The following is a 25,338-nucleotide window of genomic DNA, read 5'->3' on the forward strand; positions in this document are numbered from 1 at the left end:
ATCTCGCTCAAAAAAAAAATGGGGGGGGGGGTTGGGTTCCGATAATCCTATTAAAGCTTGACTTGCTCTGGTATCCTTCACAGTCCAAAGATATGCGCTATAGGTGAATTGAATAAACTAAATTGGCCATAGTGTATGAGTGTGAATGAGTGTGTTTGGATGTTTCCCAGAACTGGATTGCAGTAGGAAGGGCATCCACTGTGTAAAACAAATGATGGATTAGTTGGCGGTTCATTCCGCTGTGGCGACCCTTGATGAATAAAGGGACTAAGCCGAAGGAAAATGAATGAATGAAAGCTTGACTCTTCTATAGGCACATTGTGTACTAAGACTGATGGAAAATGAAAAGTTGCTATTTTCTAGGTCGATATGGCCAGGAACTGTACTGAAAAAATTATTTATTGGATCTACTACATTATTTTTAAGGTAAGTGGTTGCAAACAAATTTTTTAATGTTCAACTTAACTTGTCTAAATTTAGCCCATATAAATAGTTTACAACCGCTTACCTTAAAAAATGTTAGTAAATACAATACATAATTTCTATCAGTGTATACTATCATTCCTGTTTAATAATCACAGAGTTTTGTTGTTGCAGCAGGCACATTGATATTATGCAGCACTGTTACCTAACTGGGGGCTATTTTCAGGCACTGCGTAATATCATTGAGTATTGCTGTCTGTCTGACTGATGCATGTGTTCAGAGAGTTGTAGCTCCCTGCGGTCCAGTTCTCCTCAGAGACTCATGGGTCCATCAGCCTCCCTGTTTATTTTTCAAGCCCATAGGCCAGTATTCATGGTTCAGCTGTCTCCATGCAGCAATACGGCATGCGTCTGTGACTCTTCAGTATAAACCTCCAACAATGACAGACTCAATTCACCTACCACAGAGATTCAAGTTTTGTTTGATTTTTTTTTTTTGGGAACACACTGGACTGGAATGAGACTTGCACTGTCCACCAGTCTATGACTAAACTGTGGAAAACATGTCCAGGTTTTGCTCTTCCCTTCAAAAATGTAATTTAAAACTACTTAATTTTTTAAAACATTTTGAAAATTAAATATTGAAATAGTGTTTCATCTTCATGCAGTTTAAGTAAAAATTAGGCAATGTACTTATTCTCAGACCTGAGTAGATCACGCAGAAATTGCAGTCCATTACTGATAAAAAATTAATTACATAAGAGCAATTCCAGCATTATGAATGTGACATTTGCATTAAAAACTTGAAACATAAATGTATAGAGCAGTCTTTCCCAACCCTCTTCCTGAAGGCACACCAACAGTCCACATTTTCAACCTCTCCCTAATCAAACACACCTGAATCATCTTATCATAACATCAGAAGAGACTCCAAAACCTGAAATTAATGGGTCAGATAATGGAGACATCCAAAATATGTACTGTTGGTGTGCCTCCAGGAACAGGGTTGGGAAACACTGGTATAGAGAATGTAGATGTTTACATTGATAAGATTAACAGTTGGATGTGCCAAAACTGTCTTCAGTTAAACAAAGAGAAAACTGAAGTCATTGCATTTGGGAACAGAGGTAAGGTTCTCAAGGTGAATGGGTACCTTGGCTCTAAGTGTCAAACTACGAAAAATAAGGTCAAGAATCTTGGTGTTATTCTGGAGTCAAATCTGAGTTTCAGCAGTCATGTCAAAGCAGTAAGTAAATCAGCATACTATCATCTCAAAAACATTGCAATAATTAGATGCTATATTTCCATTGAAGGCTTAGAGAAACTTGTTCATGCTTTTATCAGCAGCAGGGTGGATTACTGCAATGGACTCCTCACTGGTCTTCCCAAAAAGACAATCAGACAGTTGCAGCTCATTCAGAACGCTGCGGCCAAGATTCTGACCAGAACCAGAAAATCAGAGAACATAACACCTGTCCTCAGGTCTTTACACTGGCTCCCAGTTACATTCAGAATAGATTTTAAACTATTATAAATCATAAGTACTATAAATCACCAAATGGCAGAGGACCTCAATACATTAAAGATATGCTCACTAAATACTAAACTGAAAGATCACTCAGATCTTTAGGACCAAGTAAATTCGAAATTCCAAGAGTTCAGTCAGAGCAAGATGAATCTGCCTTCAGCTACTACGCCCCCGTTGCTGAAATCAGCTTCCAGAAATGATCAGATGTGCTCCAAATCAAGACCTAAACCACATCTGTTTAAAAAAAAAAAAACACAACAAATACACATCTGGATGAACACTGTGCTATGTCTGACAGATCATACTATTATATCTTTCTTTTCTTTTCCATTCCTTTAAAACCTGTTGAACACATTTAAATCTGTTTTTTTTTTTATCTTTTTTTTATTTTATTTCTTTAGTTTAGTTTAGTTTATTTGTTTACAGGGTCAATGCACATTAATAAACATTACTGTAAAATGTGCCTTAATTAGCCAAGAATGGCTATTTTTCATCTGTAGACCCCTTACAGAATATTAAGAAGTCACACCTAAAATAGAAGCACAGAATAATAACATAAAATACACTTTCATATATAAAATACAATTAAAAAGTAAAAAACAACAGACTGACGGCAGCAGAAAAGTGTCAAGAATACAGTACTGATGCTGACAATGCTGATTTGTCACTAACCAGTTTTTAACAAGAGACTGAAAAGAACAAAAAGTAAAGGCTCCTCTAATTGTTGGTGGGATGGAGTTCCATTCTCTAGCAGCTTTCACTGAAAATACTGACTGACTAAATTTACTTTTTTTTGAGAGGAATAATACAATTCCCTCTTTCACCACGTCTAGTAGGTCGGTGAGCAGTCGTTCTAATATTCACAAACTGATTTAATGGTGAAGTCGGGTTATGTAAAGTCTTAAACATTAAACAGATATGTACATATTGAATAAAATTTTCCCAACTAAGCAGGTTATATTTCTTTAATATTGAACAACGGTCAAATTGAGCTGATTTCTTATCAAGGGTTTTTATAGATTGTTTGTATAATGATTCAAGTGGCTTCAAAGTAGTAATGCTGGCTTGGGACCAAGTGGTTAAACAATAAGTGATATGAGAAATGATCATGGAGTGATAATTATCATGGCAGCCTCACATGACATCTGATTACGAATAAATCTAAAATTAGCTAAACTGAATCTGACCCGGTTACAAACCTTTTTAACCTGTGAGTTAAATGATAGTTTTGAGTCTAACAAAACACCAAGGTACTTGTACTCACCAAGATACAACTTGTAATCTTTCCCCTGATACAAATACATCTGGTACTACACTTACCCTACCATTCTTAGAAAAGTACATACACACTGTTTTAGAGATGTTCAACTGTAAGCAGCATTGCTCTAACCAGGCTGAAAGATGTACCAGCGATTCTGTGAGCTTGTTTGCAACTTGTAACACACTACTACCATGAATAAATATAACAGTGTCATCCTCATACATTTGATATTATTGTTAGGACAAATAGATGGAAGATCATTGATATATAAAGTAAAAAGTAGAGGGCCCAAAATAGATCTGCTTTTAATCATTTTTATTCTTCGTTGTTTTAGTTTTCTCATACTTGTTTCTTTTATTCCTGTTTTTTGCAAAGCTCTTTGAATTACCATTGTGTATTAAATGTGCTATATAAATAAACTTGCCTTGCCTATTTTTTCCAAAACAACTAACCAGAGTTAGTGATCAGAAAAAATATCAGTCTTTAAACGTGTTTTATATTTTAAATGAGGGAAATAAACCTGCCTCTTGGATGTGAACAAAAAAGTATGCGAGTTTACAGTATGCATACTTCGTAGAAATTCTGTGAGGTAAACTGCACAACCCAAAACATATAATACTAATCAAAAGGATTTGGCTCTGTACAGAGCTATTTTATTTTATTTTACATTTATGAGGGAAAAGCTTTGTTACGGATGTGACGTGAAATTGGCGCTTTGGTAAATCAAATAAACGTGTTTAAAAACGTTGACACTGAGGCATTTTAAGTAGGCTTCTGTAAAATACAAGCTTACACGAACAATGTTAAAGGGGATTCGCTATTTTTGGTAATTTTTATGGCAATGTTGACTTTTGCATGGAATTGCTAGGTGTATTAGCATTGTTAATGCTAATGTGTCTGCATTGTTGTGCCTAAAGGTACTGGAACTTATGCCTTGCAATTTTTTAATCACGAAGTACCACTGTTACAGCTAAAAATTAAAGTAAATTAGCAACAAAAACTCATTCATTTTGTGTGGTAACTGTCTCTTTAAGATCAGATGTGCCTGAGCCAGAATAATCCAATCGGAGAAGCTCTTACAAGTGACGCAGCCGTGAGTCCGTTCAGCTGCTAAAAACAGCATCGGTACTATTGCGCAGTTGTGGTTTTTGACAGTTTGACACTTTGACACTTGACCAGAAGATTTTACTTTAGAAGTAGAAGAACAGGACATGATGACTGATGGTGAAAATGTTGCCGTTGAAGGCTGTGGTGCACCTGGTATGTCGATAGACCTCCGAATAAATGTCTGTGTTATTCAAAACATCAATGTCAGAAGGATCACATGTTTAAAGCTGTTTTATATGACATTATGTTCAGTGTTGATCTAAGGAAATGCGCAGGACACAACTGTTAAACGGAAAGTTAATATTTATATACAAATTCACTCATTTGAAACAAGAAGTGTCCCAAACTGGCTACATTCGAGACTTGAAATTGATCATTTCACTTTCTTAAGGTAAAAATTAGCTGTGAACAAAATAATAATAATTGTTTTCTTTTTCTTCTGTCATTGTATTTACGATGCTATTTTGTTGATTCATAAAAATGTATTTCAAATGGTAAAAAAATGCTTTAGAACGAAAAGTGGAGCATTGAAAAATCAAGGGGTGTAAACTTTTGCCCATGATAATTAGGGGATTTTATATTATATTTTTATTTTGTTAATATTTCAAGGATAAAATGTAAATATTAAACGTAACTTTTGATGGACAAAAATACGATCTTTAAGTAAAATAAGACGTATCACCACCACCAATCACCCAAAACACAAGTTTAGAATCAGTGCGTTTTATACCACTTGCCTTGTGGAAGACTGATTGGGTGCAGCTTTTAATAAATCAAGTGTCAACAAACCATAATAAAAATAAGCATGACTTAAGAAACAAGCATATGAAAGCTTGCCACATAATACAAAGGTCCCATTTGTTTTGTTTTTTTAACAAAAAATAGATTGTGTGTTTGAGAATCACACATCTGCTGAAATAGCCAATCGGAGGCTACTGTAGGTCAGAATACTCTCACTATCCCTCAAAATACTGAAAACTAAAATGAGTTTGATTAATAGATGTAATTAAATTGAATATATACATTTGGTTCGATAAAAAATGAATTACACAAACTAATATTACAAAATAATTTAATCAAATCATCAATGAATAATCCATAACCTGCTTATAACCAATGATACAATATATGTTTTGATGCCAACAGCTTGGTATATTACAATATGTACAATATATTGTGTTATTGGTTATAAGCAGGATACGAATAATAAATTGATCAACTTTTTTTGTATTATTAGTTTGTTTTAATTTCAGTAGGCATTGAGAAACTATCACATAACTCTATTCGAGAACAAAATATATTAAAGCAAACACGTTCAGATACAAAACTGAGCTTTTCAATGATCTGTCATACATCATGTCATATGTGTCATTTGTTGATTATTTAACTGATGTGATTTGGCTCTCTGATAGGTCGTAACCTGACTTACCCGCTCTACAAGCAGTTTCGTAACATACCTCTGGAACAGAGTGAGGACACATGTCTACACAACGCTGCCCATTTGGGAGATCTGGACACTCTCAGAACCCTCCTACAAGAAGACCGCTTCAGACAGTGAGCTTTCCTCCTGATTCATTTATTCAAGTCACACTCAATTGAAAGTATTAACTAATTATTCATTCATTCATTTTCCTTCGGCTTAGTCCTTTGATTCATCAGCGGTCAACAACTAATCATTTATATATATATTTATTTCGTAATGTGATGCTCATGTAACATGGTTCACATTTACAAATTTGTGTTGGTGCTACATTTTTTGTGTGTGGTAAAGTTACATATATGTCACATTACATTATATATGTAAAGCCAAAAATATGCAGTGCTCAGCATAATTGAGTACAGCCCATTTTGAAAATGAATATTTTGCTCCATTTCTCAGTGAATATAGGCAATGTATTTTGGTGCATTTAAACAAAACAGATTTATTAAACAGGTATATTTATTAAAATAATATTTTAGTCACCAAACATATGTAGAAATTGAAAGATTATACAATTAAATCCAGGCAAAATATTCAAATATTTCAACTAAATTTTTTTACATTTATGTTTAATATTTTTCTATAACATGTAAATTTGGGTGTTCTAGTTTTCGGACCATTATCGTAAGTTATTTTGTTAGAAAAGCTCCAGATTTGGCTTCAGTACTGACTAATCTAATGTACAATTGAAGTCAAAATTATTAGCCCCCCTGTTTATTTCCCCCCCAATTTCTGTTTAATGGAGAGAGGATTTTTTTTGTCAACACATTTCTAAACATAATAGTTTTAATAACTCATTTCTAATAACTGATTTATTTTATCTTTGCCATGATGACAGTAAATAATATTTGACTAGATATTTTTCAAGACACATCTATACAGCTTAAAGTGATAATAAAGCCTTAACTAGGTTAATTAGGTTAACTAGGCGGGTTAGGGTAATTAGGCAAGTTATTGTATAATGATGGTTTGTTCTGTAGACTATCGAAGAAAATAAAATTACCTAAAGGGGCTAATAATTTTGACCTTAAAATGGTGGTTTAAAAATTTAAAACTGCTTTCATTCTAGCCAAAAATAAAACAAATAAGACTTTCTCAAGAAGAAAAAATATTATCAGACATACTGTGAAAATTTCTTTGCTCTGTTAAACATAATTTGGGAAATATTAAAAAAAGAAAAAAAAAATCAAAGGGGGGGCTAATAATTCTGACTTCAACTACATATGCACAAATAAAATATTGTATAGCTCAAAAAAAGATTAAAAATATTAATTTAAAAGATAGATTGTGAGGGGTGTACTTATATATGCTGAGCACTGCATAAAGCCAAATTTTACTGAACAAAATTTTTAAATAGTTTTGCAAAAACGTGTTAAATGTTAAAAGTGTGCTAAATGCAAATATATTTAGGATTTAAAAAACTAATTTTACATTTACATGCTTTAACTTATTTGTATGATGATTTGTTTAGACAACATTCTGTGTTTTATTTGTGTTACGAGTTTAAGATATTTAAGTGTGATGCTGTAACATTTAGGTGAGACAGGTGTAATGTGTGCGACAGATCAAGGATGAGGCAGGAATCAATTCTCTATTTAAGCTTTTTTTACTCAATGGTTTAAACCAGGGGTCACCAAACTTGTTCCTGGAGGGCCGGTGCCCTACTGATTTTAGCTCCAACTCTAATCAAACACACCTGAACAAGCTAATCAAGGTCTTACTAGGTATACTTGAAACATCCAGGCAGGTGTGTTAAGGCAAGTTGGAGCTAAACTCTGCAGGGACACCGGCCCTCCAGGACCGAGATTGGTGACCCCTGGTTTAAACAATATGTAATAATAATAAAGGGTAAAAAATAAATAAACATTTACCAGTATTCTCTTTAAACGAAAACAATGAGTGTAAGCCAAATCAGAGAAATTAACAAAACAAAACAATCCTTAAATCTAAAGTCTGAACTAAGCGACAAAAAGAAATAATGAAAATAAAAACCGAGATCTTCAGTGTACACGACACCCGAACTAAACTAATTAAACTGCAAATCTCAAAATTACACAGGCGGCAAAACACTCAAACTGATCTAACAAAAATCCATCTGAAACAAACCTAACAAGATGGTCACAGGCTCAGTTTAGAATCACACAACAACCATCAAATTATTTTAATTAAAGCCAACAAAGTTTAACAAGTAAACTCGAATCACCACAGTTAACTGAGATAATAAATCACTACACAGCCTAAGCATGTCAAAAACAAATTATGTGGAGCACAAAAGGTATGCCGAGGCAGAGCACACACCACACACTGGTATGTCAGGGCTTTAAATGCTTGCGGCTCGTCCGGGGATTAGTGGAACCAACACCGTCATAATGATGATGGACAGGTGCTCAACCAATAAGACACCTAAGGGTTGACTATGACGTGGAGAGGGTGAGAAAATTAAATTCACAAAGAAAAAAAAACTAACATCTAACAGAACACTTGAGATAGCAGTGCAGAGAAAATGTTAAAAACAAATATAATGTTACTAGACCTTGTTTTTGTTAATATTTCATACTATTTTATTTGTCTGACCACAGAATTGTTTTTTTAAATGAAAACTTATTGGGGAAAAGGGCTGTATCAAATTTGAAATCATGCAGAATCCAAATATAAAGTGAATTGTGTTTGATCAACTTGACCAATATGCTAATTAGAGCATGATGTCATTTACTGACATTTAGAACATACTTTAGTTACTTTTAATTGAGTGTAGTTAGTAGCACCAAAGAGCTTAGAATCACCAAGAGGCGACACTCTAGTGCGATTCGGGAAACAGCCACTAGACGGCGCGGCAGCCATTTTGGAATGAAAATTCCAATAGAACAACAGCATATTCTAAGTCTGTAAAATAAACTATTAAAAGTGCTGTTGATTGTGATTGTAAGTGTTGTAGTGTCGTCTTTCGGGTTGCATATCAGCTTTAATGCGCTTTTTAGATAAATAAATAAAAAACAAAGCAGCTGCTTGCCATCGCGACAGCAATAAGATCCAATGGACAGCCGATCTCTTTCACTCCAAAATGGTGGAATCCGGGGCTGTTGCTGGGCGCTGCTGTTGCAATGGAACGTTCTATTAAGTGTCGCCTCTTGGTCAATCTAAGCTCTTTGGTAGCACTGAACAAACCATAATAGAAACATCTGCCCAGTGCATACATTTTCCTGGAATACTGTAGTCTTTAAGTCTTTAAATGTCAGTTTAAGCTGAATACTAGTATCTTGAAAAATATCTAGTAAAATATTAATAAAACAAATCAGTTATTAGAAATGAGTTATTAAAACTATTATGTTTAGAAATGAGCTGAAAAAACAGAAACTGGGGAAAAATATACAAGGGGACTAACAGTTCAGAAGGGCTAATAAATCTGACTTCAACTGTAAGTATAAATTTAGATTTTTTTTTAGTGATGTAAAAGTCAGTTTGCAGAACTTCTCCAAATAAACAAGAACAAGAGATCATGATCCTTTTAATCTTTATAGACCACACAAGAATGGATTTGAAACAAATGTGGTGTTTGAATAGTGCTAAGCATCAGCATGGTTCTCATAAAAGAGCTTCTTTATTAATGTGATTTACTCACCTTCTATGGAGTCTTCACAGCGCTGGTTGAAGTTCTCATAGGAATCCCAGTGGGTCAGAGCATCTTTGGTATTGTTGTCCACAGAAACACTGGGCCCGTTCTCAAGGTGGCCCATTCCTACCACAGAAGTCAGCTCAGATGTTTTTATGCTCAGTTTATATGCAGTTTACGATGTTTGTTTCAGTACAGTTCCTACCTTGGATTTTTTCGGGGAAAAAGAAAAGACAAATTCCACCTTTCCATATTTGTTTTTTCAGAATATTTCCCAAATGATTTTTAACAGAGCAAGGAATCTTTCACCGTATTTCCTATAATGTTATTTCTTCTGGAGAAAGTCTTTTTTTTTTTTAAAGCAGTTTTTTATTTTTTTAAACCATTTTAAAGTTAATATTACTACTAGAAATGAATTATTAAAACTATTATGTTTAGAAATGTGTTGAAAAAAAATCTTATTTCTGTTAAACAAAAATTGGGAATAAAAAAAAAGGGAGGGGGGGGGGGTAATAATTCCAGGAGGGCTAATAATTCTGACTTCAATTGTAAATGGATTTGAAAGTATACCGTAGTCAACATTTGAAGTGGATCAAAACCCTCAATAATGTTGTCCTAAAACTATTGAACAATATCACTACTTGTCTTTTGCATAACAAAAGGTAAATAAAATAACAGAAAGATAACAGAATAATAGAAAGCAAAAATAATAGTGATAATAAAAAAACAAAACAAAAAAAACATAATTCTCTTCAATGAAATCCCTTTTCTGAAGATGCGTTTACTGGCATGAGGGTGGGATAACCTGTCAATCACGAGATTCACAAATCACAAAAATGCTGTTATTAATTTATGCATTAATTTTTTTTCCTTTGCCACAGTGGAATGAACCGGCAACTATTCCGGCACCAGTACACTCACATCACACATGCACTCATATACAACGGCCAATTTAGTTTGTCCAATTCACCTATAGTGCATGTCTTTGAACTGTGGGGCACACTGGAGCACCCAGAGGAAACCCACGCCAACACGGTGAGAGCATGCAAACTCCACACAGAAATGTCAACCAGCGACCTTCTTGCTGTGAGGCGACAGTGCTAACCACTGCGCCAGCATGCCTCCCATCATCCAGTCATTTTGCTCTCAATCGTATCAGTTAGATTTGTTTCACATTATAATATTGTGTTAGCTTTTTTATGTAACTTTGAATTGTTTTCTAGGCGGATTAATCAGAAGTTGATCAGGTCATGTGGTTTGCTGCCTTGCACACCCCTGCGCATTGCTGCCATGATGGGTCGCAGCGACTGTGTGGCCTTTCTGATCTCTCAGGGAGCAGAAGTGGACCTGTTGGACGTGAAGGATCAGACGGCTCTGTTCATGGCTGTGGTTAATGGACATCTGGACTGTGTGAAAATCCTTCTGGAAGCCGGTGCTGATCCCAACGGCAGCAGGCATCACCGAAGCACACCCATATACCACGCTGCACAAGTCGGTCGAGCGGACATCATGCTGGAACTGATCAGGTGGGATCTCTCATTAAATTATGTACTTTGTTTTCTCTGTTACCCCTATTGTGCTATTTTTTATTGTTTTGAAAGTTGTGTACACTCGGTTTACATCCACCTGAGGTCAAAAAACACATACTGTACTGTAGAGTTTCTAATAATATACAATTATTATGGCAACAGCCATATCACCCTGCTGCCCAAGACCAGTTACTCACTGAAGCTAAGCAGGGCTGAGCCTGGTCAGTGCCTGGATGGGAGACCACATGGGAAAACTAGGTCACTTTTTGAAGTGGTGTTAGTGAGGCCAGCAGGGGCTCGACCTGCAGTCTTTGTGAGCCCTAATGCCCCAGTATAGTGAAGGGAACAGTATACTGTCAGTGAGTGCCGTCTTTCAGATGAGACGTTAATCCAAATTCCTGACTCTCTGTGGTCATTACAGAATCCCATGGCACTTCTCGTAAAGAGTAGGGGTGTAACCCAGATGTTCTGGTTACAAATTCGCTCCATCGGCCCTTTCTCATCATGCCCCCCCAATCATCCCCATTCACGGAATTGGCTGTATCACGGTCTCTCTACACTACCAGTAGCTGGTGCTACTGGCGCCGTTGTCCTGTAGCTGCTGTCGCATCATCCAAGTGGATGAAGCACACTGATGGTGATGTGGAGAGACCCTGCTATATAAATAAATATTACATTTACATATTGAATTGGTCACAAACTGAAGTGTAAGTGTAACAGTCACTTTATGCTAAATAATTTTTTACTATGATTTAAGTGTATTTTGTAACATGCAATTATGTTTTCTTTTTACAGTTTGAGATCCCCAATTTGTTCAAATACTATTGCACTTTTTGTGGGCCATGAAAGTTAATGTGGAAAGTGTTATTTTTAGTTGGTTCTTGAAAAGAGTAAAATCAAATATGAACACAGTAGTGCATTACAATACTGGAAAAATATGTAAGATGCGCTTTCCCTAGAAAAATGCTATTCTTATTATCAGTGTTTTAAAATCATTTATGTAATGACATTTAAATAAACAGGTAATATATATATATATTTTTTTTTAGATCTAATTCAGACAGTGTATAACTGTCAAGCTGCAAACATTTAGTTTTTAAAATGAAAGGGTGAAAACCTCAGCAGATATTATGACTCTGATTGGGTGTTGTAATTAAGGATGCACCGATACCATTTTTTGGATCCGATCACGATACCAAAATTATCGACCGATACTGATCCGATCCTGATACTGTGCTGTTTTTTTTTTTTATTTTTATTTTTTTTTTTAAATAAATATATATAATTTTAACATAATACAGTTTCTATAGCTCTAGTGCTTAACTCAAATAATAAATCTTCTTTAGTAAAAAAAAATAACAGACCTATAGGCCTGCTGTATATGACAGATGGCACAATCTCACTAAACATGATGCTTGCTATAAACTATAGGCTTCATTATTTGAGCATTCGTGATGACATTGATCTGCTGTGATCCAGCTTATGTTTCCTTTTTAATAATACAATTTTTCTTTGAAATCTGTAAAGGCTACCACTATTGACCCTAATCGTTGGCAAAATAACCAGCCTTTTAGCAAAGCCTGATATTTTCCTGCAAGATTGTGTTGACTAAACTAAACTGTCTGGGGCCAGTTTTACTTAATAAAAACTCCCTCGTCTAAACACGCCACAAGTGAGATGGAGAAACTGAAAGCATGTCTGAAAAATTATTTTTTGTCTGAAAATGTTCTTTTTGGAGCGATTTTCATTTGGTATAATTTGTTGGTTATTTTTATGTATTGTTTGTTGGTCAGTCATCTACAAAATAAACAAGAATATTTGATGAAGTTCAAAACAAGGTCCGCTTATATGCTTCAGTGCACAAACAGCTCTGTTAAATAAAATATTAATATAAATAAATTACAGTGAAGTATTCACAGTTTCAGAGTAGCAATAATTTTCTATGACAATCCATATGCACCCGTCAGTTTCACTTTTATTAATATAATCAACTACTTTGGCCACAATGAGCCAGGATTTACAAACTATTCGAAACACTTAAAGTATTCCTCTCGGAAGTATAAACTCAGTCGGAAGGATGAGAGAACAGAAACTTACTGTGAGAATAATTTTACAAAGCGGCGCATGTCGCAGCAGCACAAAGGGGAGAAATCAGTGCGTTGAGGATCTGTCCAATGTATTATTGAGCCTTTTCTAATTTAAAGTTTCAGGTAGGCCTACTTTGTGTGTGAAGTGCAGGTAATAACTCTCTCTACTCCAGTGTTGCGAATGCGAACTGCTGATCTAACAGACACAGCGCAGCATGATTTAGAAACACCAATGATCTCCATGTTGCAGGTCAAAATGATCCCATTTAATGCAAAACTAAATGCATTTCTCCACCGATTACTTATATTAACAGGAACAATTAGTCTTGGGGAAAGTTTTTTGTGTTGTCATGAACGCGACACGCAGCTTGAATTGTGAATGAATGGAAAATAAATGCGTGAACTTAGTAACGACATTGTGTGTGACTCGTCGTTGCTCCACAACAAATGCATCAAATACTCATTGATAAAGTTCTTACTGTTGTATTTCTCACAAACATTACATGAGATCTGCTTCCTTAGGCAGCTGAGAGTGGCGATTGAGGCATGATGACAGGTACGTGTAAACGGTGGGCGGGGAGGACTAGCCTTAAAGGCCCAGTACCATAAACAGCAACAAGCTTTTACCAGCTTTAAAACAGAAACTTCAGACAGCCATATTAAATAATCTGATGAGTATTTTGAGCTGAAACTTTACAGACACATTCTGGGGACACAAAAGACTTATATTAAATCTAGAAAAAGGGGTAACCTAGGTGCCCTTTAATAGTAAATACTGTATAAGCATGCTTCGTTCTTAGTATATGTTAGTAAATATATAAACTAACATTAATTAATAGAACCTTATTGTAAAACGTGACAATTTCAGTGTTTCACAACTTAAAGTTAATTAGCCAGTATGTGCTCTGAAATACACACAGGTTCAATGCTGATGTTGACATAGACCACCGACTGGAGCAGAAGGATATATTCGGCACTCGTACTTTGACAACTCTGGCAGCCTGTCCACTGTACATCAGCGCTGCGTGCCACCATCTCCCCTGCTTCCGGATGCTTCTGAAGGCCGGCGCCAATCCTGACTACAACTTCAATGGCCCCGTGAGCAGAGACGTGCTGGTCAAGGGCCGGGCCTCCTGTATGCTGGATGCGGTTCTCAGACTGGGATGTGATCCAGTATTTGTTAGCTTGCTGCTGGATCATGGTGCTGACCCACATGTAGTGCACTGGGACGAGCTCGATCCTGACACAATGATTCGGTTAAAGGTCAACGCCGAAGCTCTTCGTGTCTTCCAGGAGGCCAGAAGTAAGTTGTCTTGGTATTTATATGTCCTTTCTACAACCCCAAACCAGGAAAGGTTGGGACAGTATGAAAAACGCAAATAAAGAAAGTAATGATTTCCCAATTTACTTTGACTTGTATTTTTGTATTGCAGACAACATGAACACAAAATATGTCATGTTTTGTCTGGTCAACTTCATTTTATTTGTAAAAATAAATCCTTTCCTGTTATTCAGACCTGCAACACATCCCAAATAATTTCCGGCTAGTAATTAGGTAAATTGATTCAATGATGTGATTTGAAACTGGTGAAGTCTAAAAGCCAGGGTCTGTCATGGTATGGGGTTGTGTCAAAGCCCTTGGCAAAGGTAGTTTCCACTTCTGTGATGGCACCTGTAATGCTGAATAGTACATAGAGATTATGGAGCACAATATGCTGCCTTCTTTTCCAGGGACACCCATGCATATTTCAACAAGACAATGCAAAACCACATTCTGCTCACAATACGAAGTGGCTGCGGAGGAAGAGGATACAGGTACTTGACTGGCCTGTCTGCAGTCCCGACCTGTCTCCAATAGAGAAAATATCGCGCATTTTGAAGCACAAAATGCAACAACGAAGACCTCGTACTGTTGCCCACTTTAAGACTTGTTTGCAGAAGTATGGGACAAAATTACACCTGAAACACTTCATCGCTTGGTGTCTTTAGTCCCTGAACGGTTTTAAGTGTTGTGAAAAGAAACTGCAGCATTACAAAGTGTTAATGCTTTACTGTTTCAACTGTTTTGAAATGTGTTGCAAGAACCAAAATTGGAATATGTGTTTATTTTGATATATATATATATATATATAGATAGATAGATAGATAGATAGATAGATAGATAGATAGATAGATAGATAGATAGATAGATAGATAGATAGATAGATAGATAGATAGATAGATAGATAGATAGATAGATATAGATATAGACATAGACATAAGCACGTGGAACACATTAAATAATGTTTGTTGTATTGTCTGAAATGAAATACAAGTCAAAGTCAATTTAGAAATCATTACTTTCTTTTTTTTATTTGCGTTTTCCATACTGTCCCAATTTTTTCTGATTTGAGGTTGTAATAAGGCAAAAAAAAGAAAAAAAAAAAAAGGATTTATTCAAAAGCCCCAAATTGTTGGTTGTCTTAATTGAGGGCGTATTGTATTTCAGAAATAATTCTCTCCATGACATTATAGTCTGATTCTAAAGCATTTTGGTGTTTAACCGACTACTATTGCTTTCTAATACAGGAAACCCTCAGCGACTGCTGAACCTTTGCCGCGTTACAATCCGCAAGATCTTGGGCAAGAAGAATCTGTCATGCATCTCATCTCTTCCACTGCCGGAAACCATCATCAAATTTATCTTTCACAATGACTGATGTACTCCTACTTCTGCCTGTATGGATGGTCGATTAAAGGTTGTTAGTGACCACTCACTCTGCACCATGATTTCAATGGAAACCAACAGCATCCGTAATGGCAAGGTAACACTTTTTTTTGTATCGAGTTTGATGGAAATCCTTGAAATGGATTAATTTGTGAAAAGAATGCTCACCCAAAATGACAATTCTGACATCATTTACATGTATTCACCCTGGACCAGTTTGACTTTTTGTGTTCTGTGAAACACTACAGAAAATATTTAGAGAAAGTTGGAAACCTGTAACCATTGTTTTACATACACTTATTTTCAGTATGCCAAGAGCGATTTCCCTACTAGAAGTAAAATTACAGTAATAGTGCAGTTATTAGCAAATATTCGTGTGCAAATTTTCTATTAAGTAACTCACTAAGACAACACTTTCAAACCAAAGCTACTTTGTATTGGTTAGCAATGCTAATTAACATAACCAGCTTTAAAGGGTTAGTTCACTTAAACATGTTAATTCTGCTATAAATTTCTCACCCTTTGCTCATCTTCAGAACACAAATTAAGATTTTTTTAGATGAAATATGAGTCCCAGAACACATCCACACACAAAAAAAACATTGTCAAATTTCCATGTCAGAAGCATCAGACGAAGGTCCTAGAACAGTTTTATGCTCCAAAAAAATGCACAAATGAATTGCACTGCAACTGCACTGCAATAAATAAAAGCTTTTTTACTTAGAGTCCAAATATCTACAAATTCTTAGATCAAGAAGCCTTTTCTAGACCAATGTTTTTTTTCAGAAATAATATGTTAAAATTACCTTTTCCTTAAAGAGCCCCTATTTTGCATTATAAAGGTCATATTTTGGATTTGAGAGTTGTGTTACGGGTCACGACCGCGGAACTCGTAGGCAGATTAAAAATGCCTGAATTATCAGGAGAAACAAAATCACATTAAGACTTCAGTGTCTTTCCCCAGGCGCAGCTTAGTAGCATCTGTTCATTAACAGTCATATTATAGCAAACATATCCTCACAAATGATGTAAGGCAAAATATCTTCCCAAATCATGTTTCATTTAATCAAACATAAAGATTTTGTTCCCTTTGTATTGTTTATCTCTTTTTACAACAATAAATTCTGCACATACTTATACACTCTGTACTCTCTTCTCATAAATACATATAGATATTATACCTTCTGTATATTTATCAGTATCACATTTATCACAGAATACTCTTTAAATTCTTTGTCAACCATCTACTTCATTTCTCTTTCTCTGTAAATAACTCTATATATAACAATTTAGCATCAAAGCATAAAACTACTAAACTCACAGAACAATCATGTGTCTGTTATTTGTATACTTTAAATTGTAACAGTTACACTTGACACCGATTACCAATGTTACTCTCTACTCTCATAAACTTTATACATTAACAAATATACAACCAATATATATACAAATAATAAGTCATTTTCTGTTCAGTTATCACATACTGAGTAAAATACATATTATTTACTGGGGAGTCAGTTATTGTTTGTTTTTCTAGAAAAACTCACTTAGTTTTTACACATTATTTCTGAAAACAAGATGATATTTTTTACATGTCTGGAAAATGTCTTAAGAATTTGTCGATGTTTGGGCTAGAAGCAAGACAACAACTTAAAGTAAAGCAAAGCATGATTTGCAGTGTATGGGTCACCTCACATCAGTTGATTTTACTAAAGCCAGTATGACATACTGTGGTCAACATTTGAAGTGGATCATCACCTTACATCAACGTTGTCTAAACATATTGAATAACACCCAATCTTGTCTTGATCCACTTCAAATATTGACTACTGCATTTGTCATTAGATTCAGAAGCACAGCACTCAACCATTGTGTTACCAGTAGTGAACACGCATCATGATCTGATGCAGAAGACATTGGTGAGCGAAGTTGTTTTTACTGTTTTTTTGGCACACAAAAGTCTCCTTGAAGCTTCTTATGATTACAGTTGAACCACTGAAGTCACATGGAATTTTTCTGACTATGTTTTTGGTTCGACGACGCAGTAGGTAGTGCTGTCGCCTCACAGCAAGAAGATTGCTGGTTCGAGCTTCGGCTGGGTCAGTTGGCATTTCTGCGTGGAGTTTGCATGTTCTCTTTTCGTTCACATGGGTTTCCTCCGGGTGCTCTGGTTTCCCCCACAGTCCAAAGACATGCGGTATAGGCGAATTGGGTTGATTAAATTGGCTGTAGTGTATGAGTGTGAATGAGTGTGTATGGATGTTTCCCCAGAGATAGGTTGCAGCTGGAAGGGCATCTGCTGCGTAAAACATATGCTGGATGAGTTGGCGGTACATTCCGCTGTGGCGACCCCAGATTAATAAAGGGACTAAGCCGAAAATGAATGAATGAATGGTTTTGGTTCCTTTTAAAAACTGAACATTTTGGGACCATTGCTGTCTAAAGAGGATGAGAGAGCTCTCTGATTTCATCTACAGTATCTTCATTTGTGTTTCGAGGATGCACGAAGGTCTCAGGAGATTGGAGTGACTATAGGTTGAGTAATTAATTACAGAATTGTAATTTCTGGGTGAACTAATACTGTAAAATCCTGATTGCACAAATGCCTGTGTGAATGAATCAAATCATTAACAACATTTCACATTTCACTGCTAAATATGACTGTTACATAATCGACTGCCTTTTATGATTTAATGCTTGAATCAAAAACAATAATGAACACCACCGATGAAAGAAAAGCATACTGATATTAGTCTTATTTTGTATTTATTTTAATGCTCCAGTAAGTAATGAAGGTTGAATGTAAAAGAAAATGCTATTGGAAATTTCTGTTGTTTTCACATAGCCTTCTTGTCAACATACTGCAGAAAACTGCCTTAAAATTGTATGTATTTTTGCACTGAAAGTACTGAGAAGCATTTGATCTTTTCCACTTTATTGAAGCAGCTTCTACTTTCCTTGACTCTTTAAATGTGCTGCACTTTTATATTTATCCACTGTTTTTTCCAGATAAATATATTTTACACAGACTCATTTTGATGATCTTGTTGTTCATTTTCCTGTTTTAGATGTTGATTTCACCATTTGCCAAAAGAGCAGAGTGCAATGCTAAAACAAAACATGCAGAAAACTTTAATGTCCAATTAATATTTTCTGTTTTTAGGAGAAATGCTTTCTGAGTTTTAGGTATACAGTAGCGATAGCCCTGTATGGCTACATTTATTAGTTAAAACTACTGTAAAAACTAATTGTACAATACTAGAAAGCATTTTCGGAAAAAGCATTTTCCACCCCTACTTGTCTTCTCCCTTTACCTTGATAGGTCAGCACGGTGGCTCAGAGTTAGCACTGTTGCCTCACAGCAAGAAAGTCACTGGTCCAAGTCTCTAACTAGCCAGTCGATGTTTCTGTGCAGAGTTTATACGTTCTCTTCATGCTCACGTAGGTTTCCCACGTTTTCCTCACAGTCTAAAAACATGCAACATACTGTAGGTGAATTGAACAAATCAAATTAGCACCACAGATGAGCTCTCAATCAGCAGTATATCTCTTCGTAGCAATCCCTAATTTGTCATTAGCCATAAATAAGCAGGGGAGTTTCGAGAAATCTACTGTACCCGAGTTTAAACTCCCCTCTTGCCCTGCAAACAGGAGGGAGCCCTGGGCTTGAGGATCTTTAGAGCTCAGGGTTCTCTCCCAGGACAGCATGCCAAACACGCTTCATAACCAACCATCAACCAACGAACTCTTGAAATGTAATTTATTCCTGCGATGCCGTCATTCATTTTCAGCATTATTACTCCAGTCTTCATACTATACTTCAAAAATCTTTCTAATATGCTGATTTGATGCTCAAGAAACATTTATAAATATTGTAATTATCAGCATTGATAACATTTGATATTTTTATAAAGAAACTTTTTTATTACAGGATTCTTTTCTAAAATACGAAGGTAAAAAAAACAGCATTTATTTGAAATAGAACTATTTAGTAACATAACAAATGTCTTTACTGTCACTTTTTATAAATTTAATGTGTCCTTATATATAATGGTCTAAATCACATAAAATGTAGGGACCCTAAACTTTTTTAACAGTAGTGTATATATTGTATATATAATTTAGTATTTATTATTAAGTATAATATTTAAAATCAACTTATTATACATAACTTCTAAACAAAGATTTAAAGTCACAGTAAGATGTTATAATTGATGATAATTTCAGCATTCTGTACACTAACCATTTTTAAAATTAAAAATCAGCAATTTAACTAATCTAATGATGTAATACGGGTGGCATGGTGACTCAGTGGTTAGCACTTTCGCCTCAAAGCAAGAAGGTCACTGGATCAAGTCCTGGCTGGTCCAGTTGGCATTACTGTGTGGAGTTTGCATGTTCTCCTTGCGTTCACATGGGTTTCCTCCGGGTGCTCCGGTTTCCCCCACAGTCCAAAGACATGCGGTATAGATGAATTGGGTAAGCTAAACTGGTCATAGTGTATGTGTGTGAATGAGTGTTTCCCAGTGTTAGGTTGTGACTGGAAGGGCATCCGCTGCGTAAAACATATGCTTGATAAGTTGGTGGTTCATTCTGCTGAGGCGACCCTTGATTAATAAAGGGACTAAGCCGAAAAGGAATTGAATAAATAAATGATGTGATAAGGGTGGCACGGTGGCTCAGTGGTTATCACTGTCGCCTCAAAGCAAGAAGGTTGCTGGTTCAAGTCTTGGCTGGTCCAGTTGCCATTACTGTGTGGAGTTTGCAAGTTCTCCCCGTGTTGATGTGGGTTTCCTCCGGGTGCTCCGGTTTCCCCCACAGTGGTACAAATGAATTAGGAAAACAAAATTGGCTGTAGTGTATGAGTGTGTGTGAAATGCAAGAGTGTATACGTGTTTTCCAGTGATGGGTTGCGGCTGGAAGGGCATCCGCTGCATAAAACATATGCTGGAATAGTTGGCGGTTCATTCCGCTGTGGTGACCCCTGATAAATAAGGGTCTAAGCCGATGGAAAATGAATGAGTGAATGAATGAATGATGTGATATGTGCAATTAATTTTGTAATCTAATCCCTTTTCACCAAAGTATCTTTCCCCAATACTTTCAAACAACTCTACAATCCTATTGCCTACGTTTGTTTGTGTTTAGCTGTCTGTATATTTCTTTATTTTCTCCTCACTCAAGGGGATCATTATTGTTCTTCACTCTCATCATTCAAGTTATTGCTAAATCTCATGATCGAAAAGCATAATTGCCAGTCAGGACAGGAAGTGATTTATACTTCCTGTAAGGCCTATTCTGTCTTCGCAAGTTTCTCAAGGGTCGTGTTTTGCTATTGTATCTCACCATCATATAATGGCCCATGATGTGCACAGATCCCATTGAGGTTTTCAACCATATCGCAGATTTCCCATGCTTCATCCATCAGGATCACTCTCTGGGTACAACTGCCTTTTTCCTCATCCGACTGTAACTTCAGCGTGCTGTGACATTAAAACCACATCTTGTCGAAAACCACTAAACTGTGGAAAAAGCTAAGCCTGGGAACAGCCGGACTCTGCCAAAGAATCAGCAGTGGACTCGTAGAGAAGCGCAGTCCCTCGATTTGCATCTGCCCAATGGGTGAAAGGTGGGTTCACACACTACTAAGTGCACTTTATTTTGTAAGCACCCTGTAATAAACTGCATATTTGCTGTTAGGCTGCCATCAAACACATGCTAAAAGCTCCCTGTGTTTAATGTCAACATGTCAGCGGCAGATTTTGAGTCACTGTCATATTTTTTCCGATAGTTTTCAACAGTGGATCTGGAAATAGGCCACCTAAAAAAGGAACTTGGATTCTGTCAGATTCAAATGGGTGGGCCATAAATCCTTAGAGTTTGATTGGTCAGCCCTGGTGTCGTTCTAATACAACCCCAAATCAGAAAAAGTTGGAAAAAAAAGAAAGAAGTGATTTCTAAATTGACTTTGACTTGCTTTCCATTGCAAATGATACAACAAACATTATTAATGTGTTCCTCATGCTTTATATGCTTGGTTTTTGCAACACATTCCAAAAAAAGTTGAAACAGTAAAGCATTAACACTTTGGAATCCTGCCATTTCTTTTCACAACACTTAAAAGACATTTAGGGATTGAGGACACCAAGTGATGATATGTTTTAGGTGTAATTATGTTATATTCTTCCTGCAAACAAGTCTTAAGGTGAGCAAAAGTACGGGGTCTTAGTTGTTGCATTTTGCGCTTCAAAATGCATCAGACATTCTCTATTGGAGACAGGTCGGGACTGCAGGCAGGCCAGTCAAGTACCTGTATCCTTTTCCTCCACAGGCAGGACTTTGCAATGTGTGCTGAATGTGGTTTTGCATTAGCTACGTTTCCATTTATCTATTTTGGAAATGCGCATAAAAAATGGTTGATGGAAATGCCAGTATGTGCATAAGTTTTGAAAATGTGCATAAAAATGTATGCTCATAACTATTTTTATTCCATAAGAAAAGATGCACATAAACTACGATGGAAAAACTTTTACCGAACAAATTCCAGTATATCAGATCATCTGATGATCATTTGTGAATGGACAAACCAGCAGGCTGACCGCATTGTAAAACATCTGAAATGTTATTGTGGTCACTTTATAATGCCTAAACCGTTTCAGTATTACTGTTACTGTATTATTAATTACCTCCTGAACTGTCAAGAGCATCTGTGCTCCACGTTTCACTCCTTTAAACGCCACCATGCGTTCATTGCACGTTGGCATTCTGTCTTCTGAGGCGCAAGTAACTAACTAAATGAAGAAAAGATTCACGCAGCTTCTCCTACCACAGCAAATTCAGTTTTTACTTTTGATATTTGACGCCAGTTAATCGGGAAGTGACGATTTTGTACTCTTTGACTTCTTGGATGGATGTTGGATGTTGAATTTTCCAGTTTGCGCATAAATTAAATTACCATCTTCGTATGGAAACATAGCTATTTTCTTTTTGAAATATGCATGGGTGTCCCTGGAAAAGAATGCAGCATATTGTGCTCCATAATCTCTTTGAACTTTTCAGCATTACTGGTGCCATCACAGAAGTGCACACTACCTTTGCCAAGTGCATTGACACAACCCAATACCATGACAGACCCTGGCTTTTGGACTTTTTGCTGGTAACCGTCTGGATGATCTTTTTCTTCTTTGGTGCGGAGGACAAGATTTTCTGATTTGGGGTTGTAAACTCTGATCTGTGATTGGTCAGCTTCCATGTCAGAAATGTTTTTCAATCTTTTGTTAAATAAGTTTGTAGTGTAGTGAGATGTGGTGTCCAGAAATGACAGAATTATGCTTTTAAAATGCATGCATATATACTGTATATGTGCATGTATTTTATAAGCATAATTCTGTCATTTCTGGACACCACATCTCACTACACTACAAGCCTACATGTACTTAACATATTATCATATAACTTATTATGTAATCTACAGAAACTGGTTGTCTCCGGTGCAACTGCCATGATGTGAACTGGTGTATTTATTTTAAAACTTGTAAACTTTCAATGAAAATCCTTATTGTGATATTGAAAATGTGGGAAAACTACATTTATAACTATTCATTATCATTATTATTGCTGCTATAATTTTCTACTCCCCCTTTATAGGATATAAAGCTAATGTTTGGTCCTGTAACACTGTCACTTCTAATCTATCATTTTTAATTTTCAAAGCATTTTCTATTTATAACATTTATTAAAAACACCCTGCATTCTATGTTCAGCTTTTTTATATAGCTACAGTGCTCAGCATAAATGAGTACACCCACTTTTGAAAATTAATATTTTAGAATTTTTTAAACTTTTTTTTAATCAATTTATGAATATAGGCGATATTTATTTACATGCGTTTAAACAACACAGTTTTATTGGGAATAGAAAGATGGTACAACTAAATTCAAATGAGTTCTAAAAATATATTTATTTAAGTTACAAGAATGTTATTTTGGGTGTATACATTTTTGGACTGTGATTTTAAGTTTTATTGTTAAACTAGAAAACCAGTTTTTGCTTTGGTACTTACTAATGTAGGCTATATGCACAAACATTGTGACATAAACCTATTTATAACCTATATATATATAACACCGAAAGTCTTGTACCAAACGGTTCAATACAAATTTGCGTATCGTTACACCCTTTATATATATATATAAACACAGTGGTGCAGTAGGTAGTGCTGTTGCCTCACAGCAAGAAGGTCGCTGGTTCGAGCCACAACTGGGTCAGTTGGCGTTACTGTGTGGAGTTTGCATGTTCTCCCTGAATTCGCGTGGGTTTCCTCTGGGTGCTCCGGTTGCCCCCACAGTCATGCGGTACAGTTAAATTGGGTAGGATGAATTATCCGTAGTGTATGAGTGTGAATGAGTGTGTGTGGATGTTTCCCGGAGATGGGTTGCGGCTGGAAGGGCATCCACTGCGTAAAACAAATGCTGGATAAGTTGGTGCTTCATTCCGCTGTGGCGACCTCAGATTAATAAAGGGACTAAGCTGACAAGAAAATGAATGAATATATATATATATATATATTTCTTAGTATTTCAGAAACTGCTGATCTACTGAGATTTTCATGCACAACCATCTCTAGAGTCTACAGAGAATGGTCCAAAAAAGAGAAAATAATCAATGAATGGCAGTTCTGTGGGCGCAAATGCCTTGTTGGTGCTAGAGGTCAGAGGAGAATGGCCAGACTGGTTCCAGCTGATAGAAAGGCAACAGTAACTCAAATAACCACTCGTTACAACCGAGGTCTACAGAAGTGAATCTCTGAACACACAACACGTCCAACCTTGAGGCAGATGGGCTACAGTAGCAGCTGACCACACCGGGTTCCACTCCTGACAGCTAAGAACAGGAAACTGAGGCTACAATTCACACAGGCTTAGCAAAATTGGACAATAGAAGATTGGAAAAAACATTGTCTGGTCTGATGAGTCTCGATTTCTGCTGCAACATTCGGATGGTAGGGTCAGAATTTAGCGTCAACAACATGAAAGCATGAATTCATCAACAGTTCAGGCTGGTGGTGGTTGTGTAATGGTGTGGGGGATATTTTCTTGCCACACTTTGTTGAATCTTTGCCACAAAGGATTAAGGCAGTTCTGAAGGCAAAAGAGGGTCCAACCCGGTACTTGTAAGTTGTCCCTAATAAAGTGGCCAGTGAGTGTGTGTGTTTGTGGGTGGGTGTGGGTGTGGGTGTGTGCGTGTGCGTGTATGTGTGTGTGTGTATGTGTATGTATATATATATATATATATATATATATATATATATATATATATATATATATATATATATATATATATATATATATATATATATACATACAGTTAAAGTCAGAATTAATAGCCCCCCTGTTTATTTTTTTCCCCAATTTTTGGGAGAGAAGAAAAAAATCTTTTTTTCACATTGTCATTATATATAAATAAACAAATTTAATCCATTTTGGAATAAGGCTTTAACTTAAAAAAAAGTGGAAGAAGTGAAGCGCTATGAATACTTTCTGGATGCACTATATATATACAGTATATACAGTTTCCGATTAATGGAGAGAAGATTTTTTCAACACA

At 36.1% G+C, this 25,338-nt stretch overlaps 1 protein-coding gene across 4 annotated transcripts in view; it reads left to right on the forward strand.

Moving 5' to 3' along the window:
- The first annotated feature begins 4,311 nt into the window (after positions 1–4,311).
- The window catches only part of asb1 (ankyrin repeat and SOCS box containing 1), a 106,603-nt gene continuing 85,576 nt past the window's right edge, over positions 4,312–25,338 (forward strand). For all 4 annotated transcript variants that reach the window (XM_056465886.1, XM_056465888.1, XM_056465889.1 and 1 more), the window contains exons 1-5: positions 4,312–4,472; positions 5,732–5,873; positions 10,633–10,935; positions 13,946–14,328; positions 15,594–15,829. In XM_056465886.1, coding sequence (XP_056321861.1) covers positions 4,424–4,472; positions 5,732–5,873; positions 10,633–10,935; positions 13,946–14,328; positions 15,594–15,724 — 1,008 coding nt within the window. In that variant the 5' untranslated portion in view covers positions 4,312–4,423 and the 3' untranslated portion in view covers positions 15,725–15,829. The remainder of the gene's footprint in view (positions 4,473–5,731; positions 5,874–10,632; positions 10,936–13,945; positions 14,329–15,593; positions 15,830–25,338) is intronic.

Source organism: Danio aesculapii, chromosome 9 (genome assembly GCF_903798145.1).
Source record: "Danio aesculapii chromosome 9, fDanAes4.1, whole genome shotgun sequence".
NCBI lineage: Eukaryota > Metazoa > Chordata > Actinopteri > Cypriniformes > Danionidae > Danio > Danio aesculapii.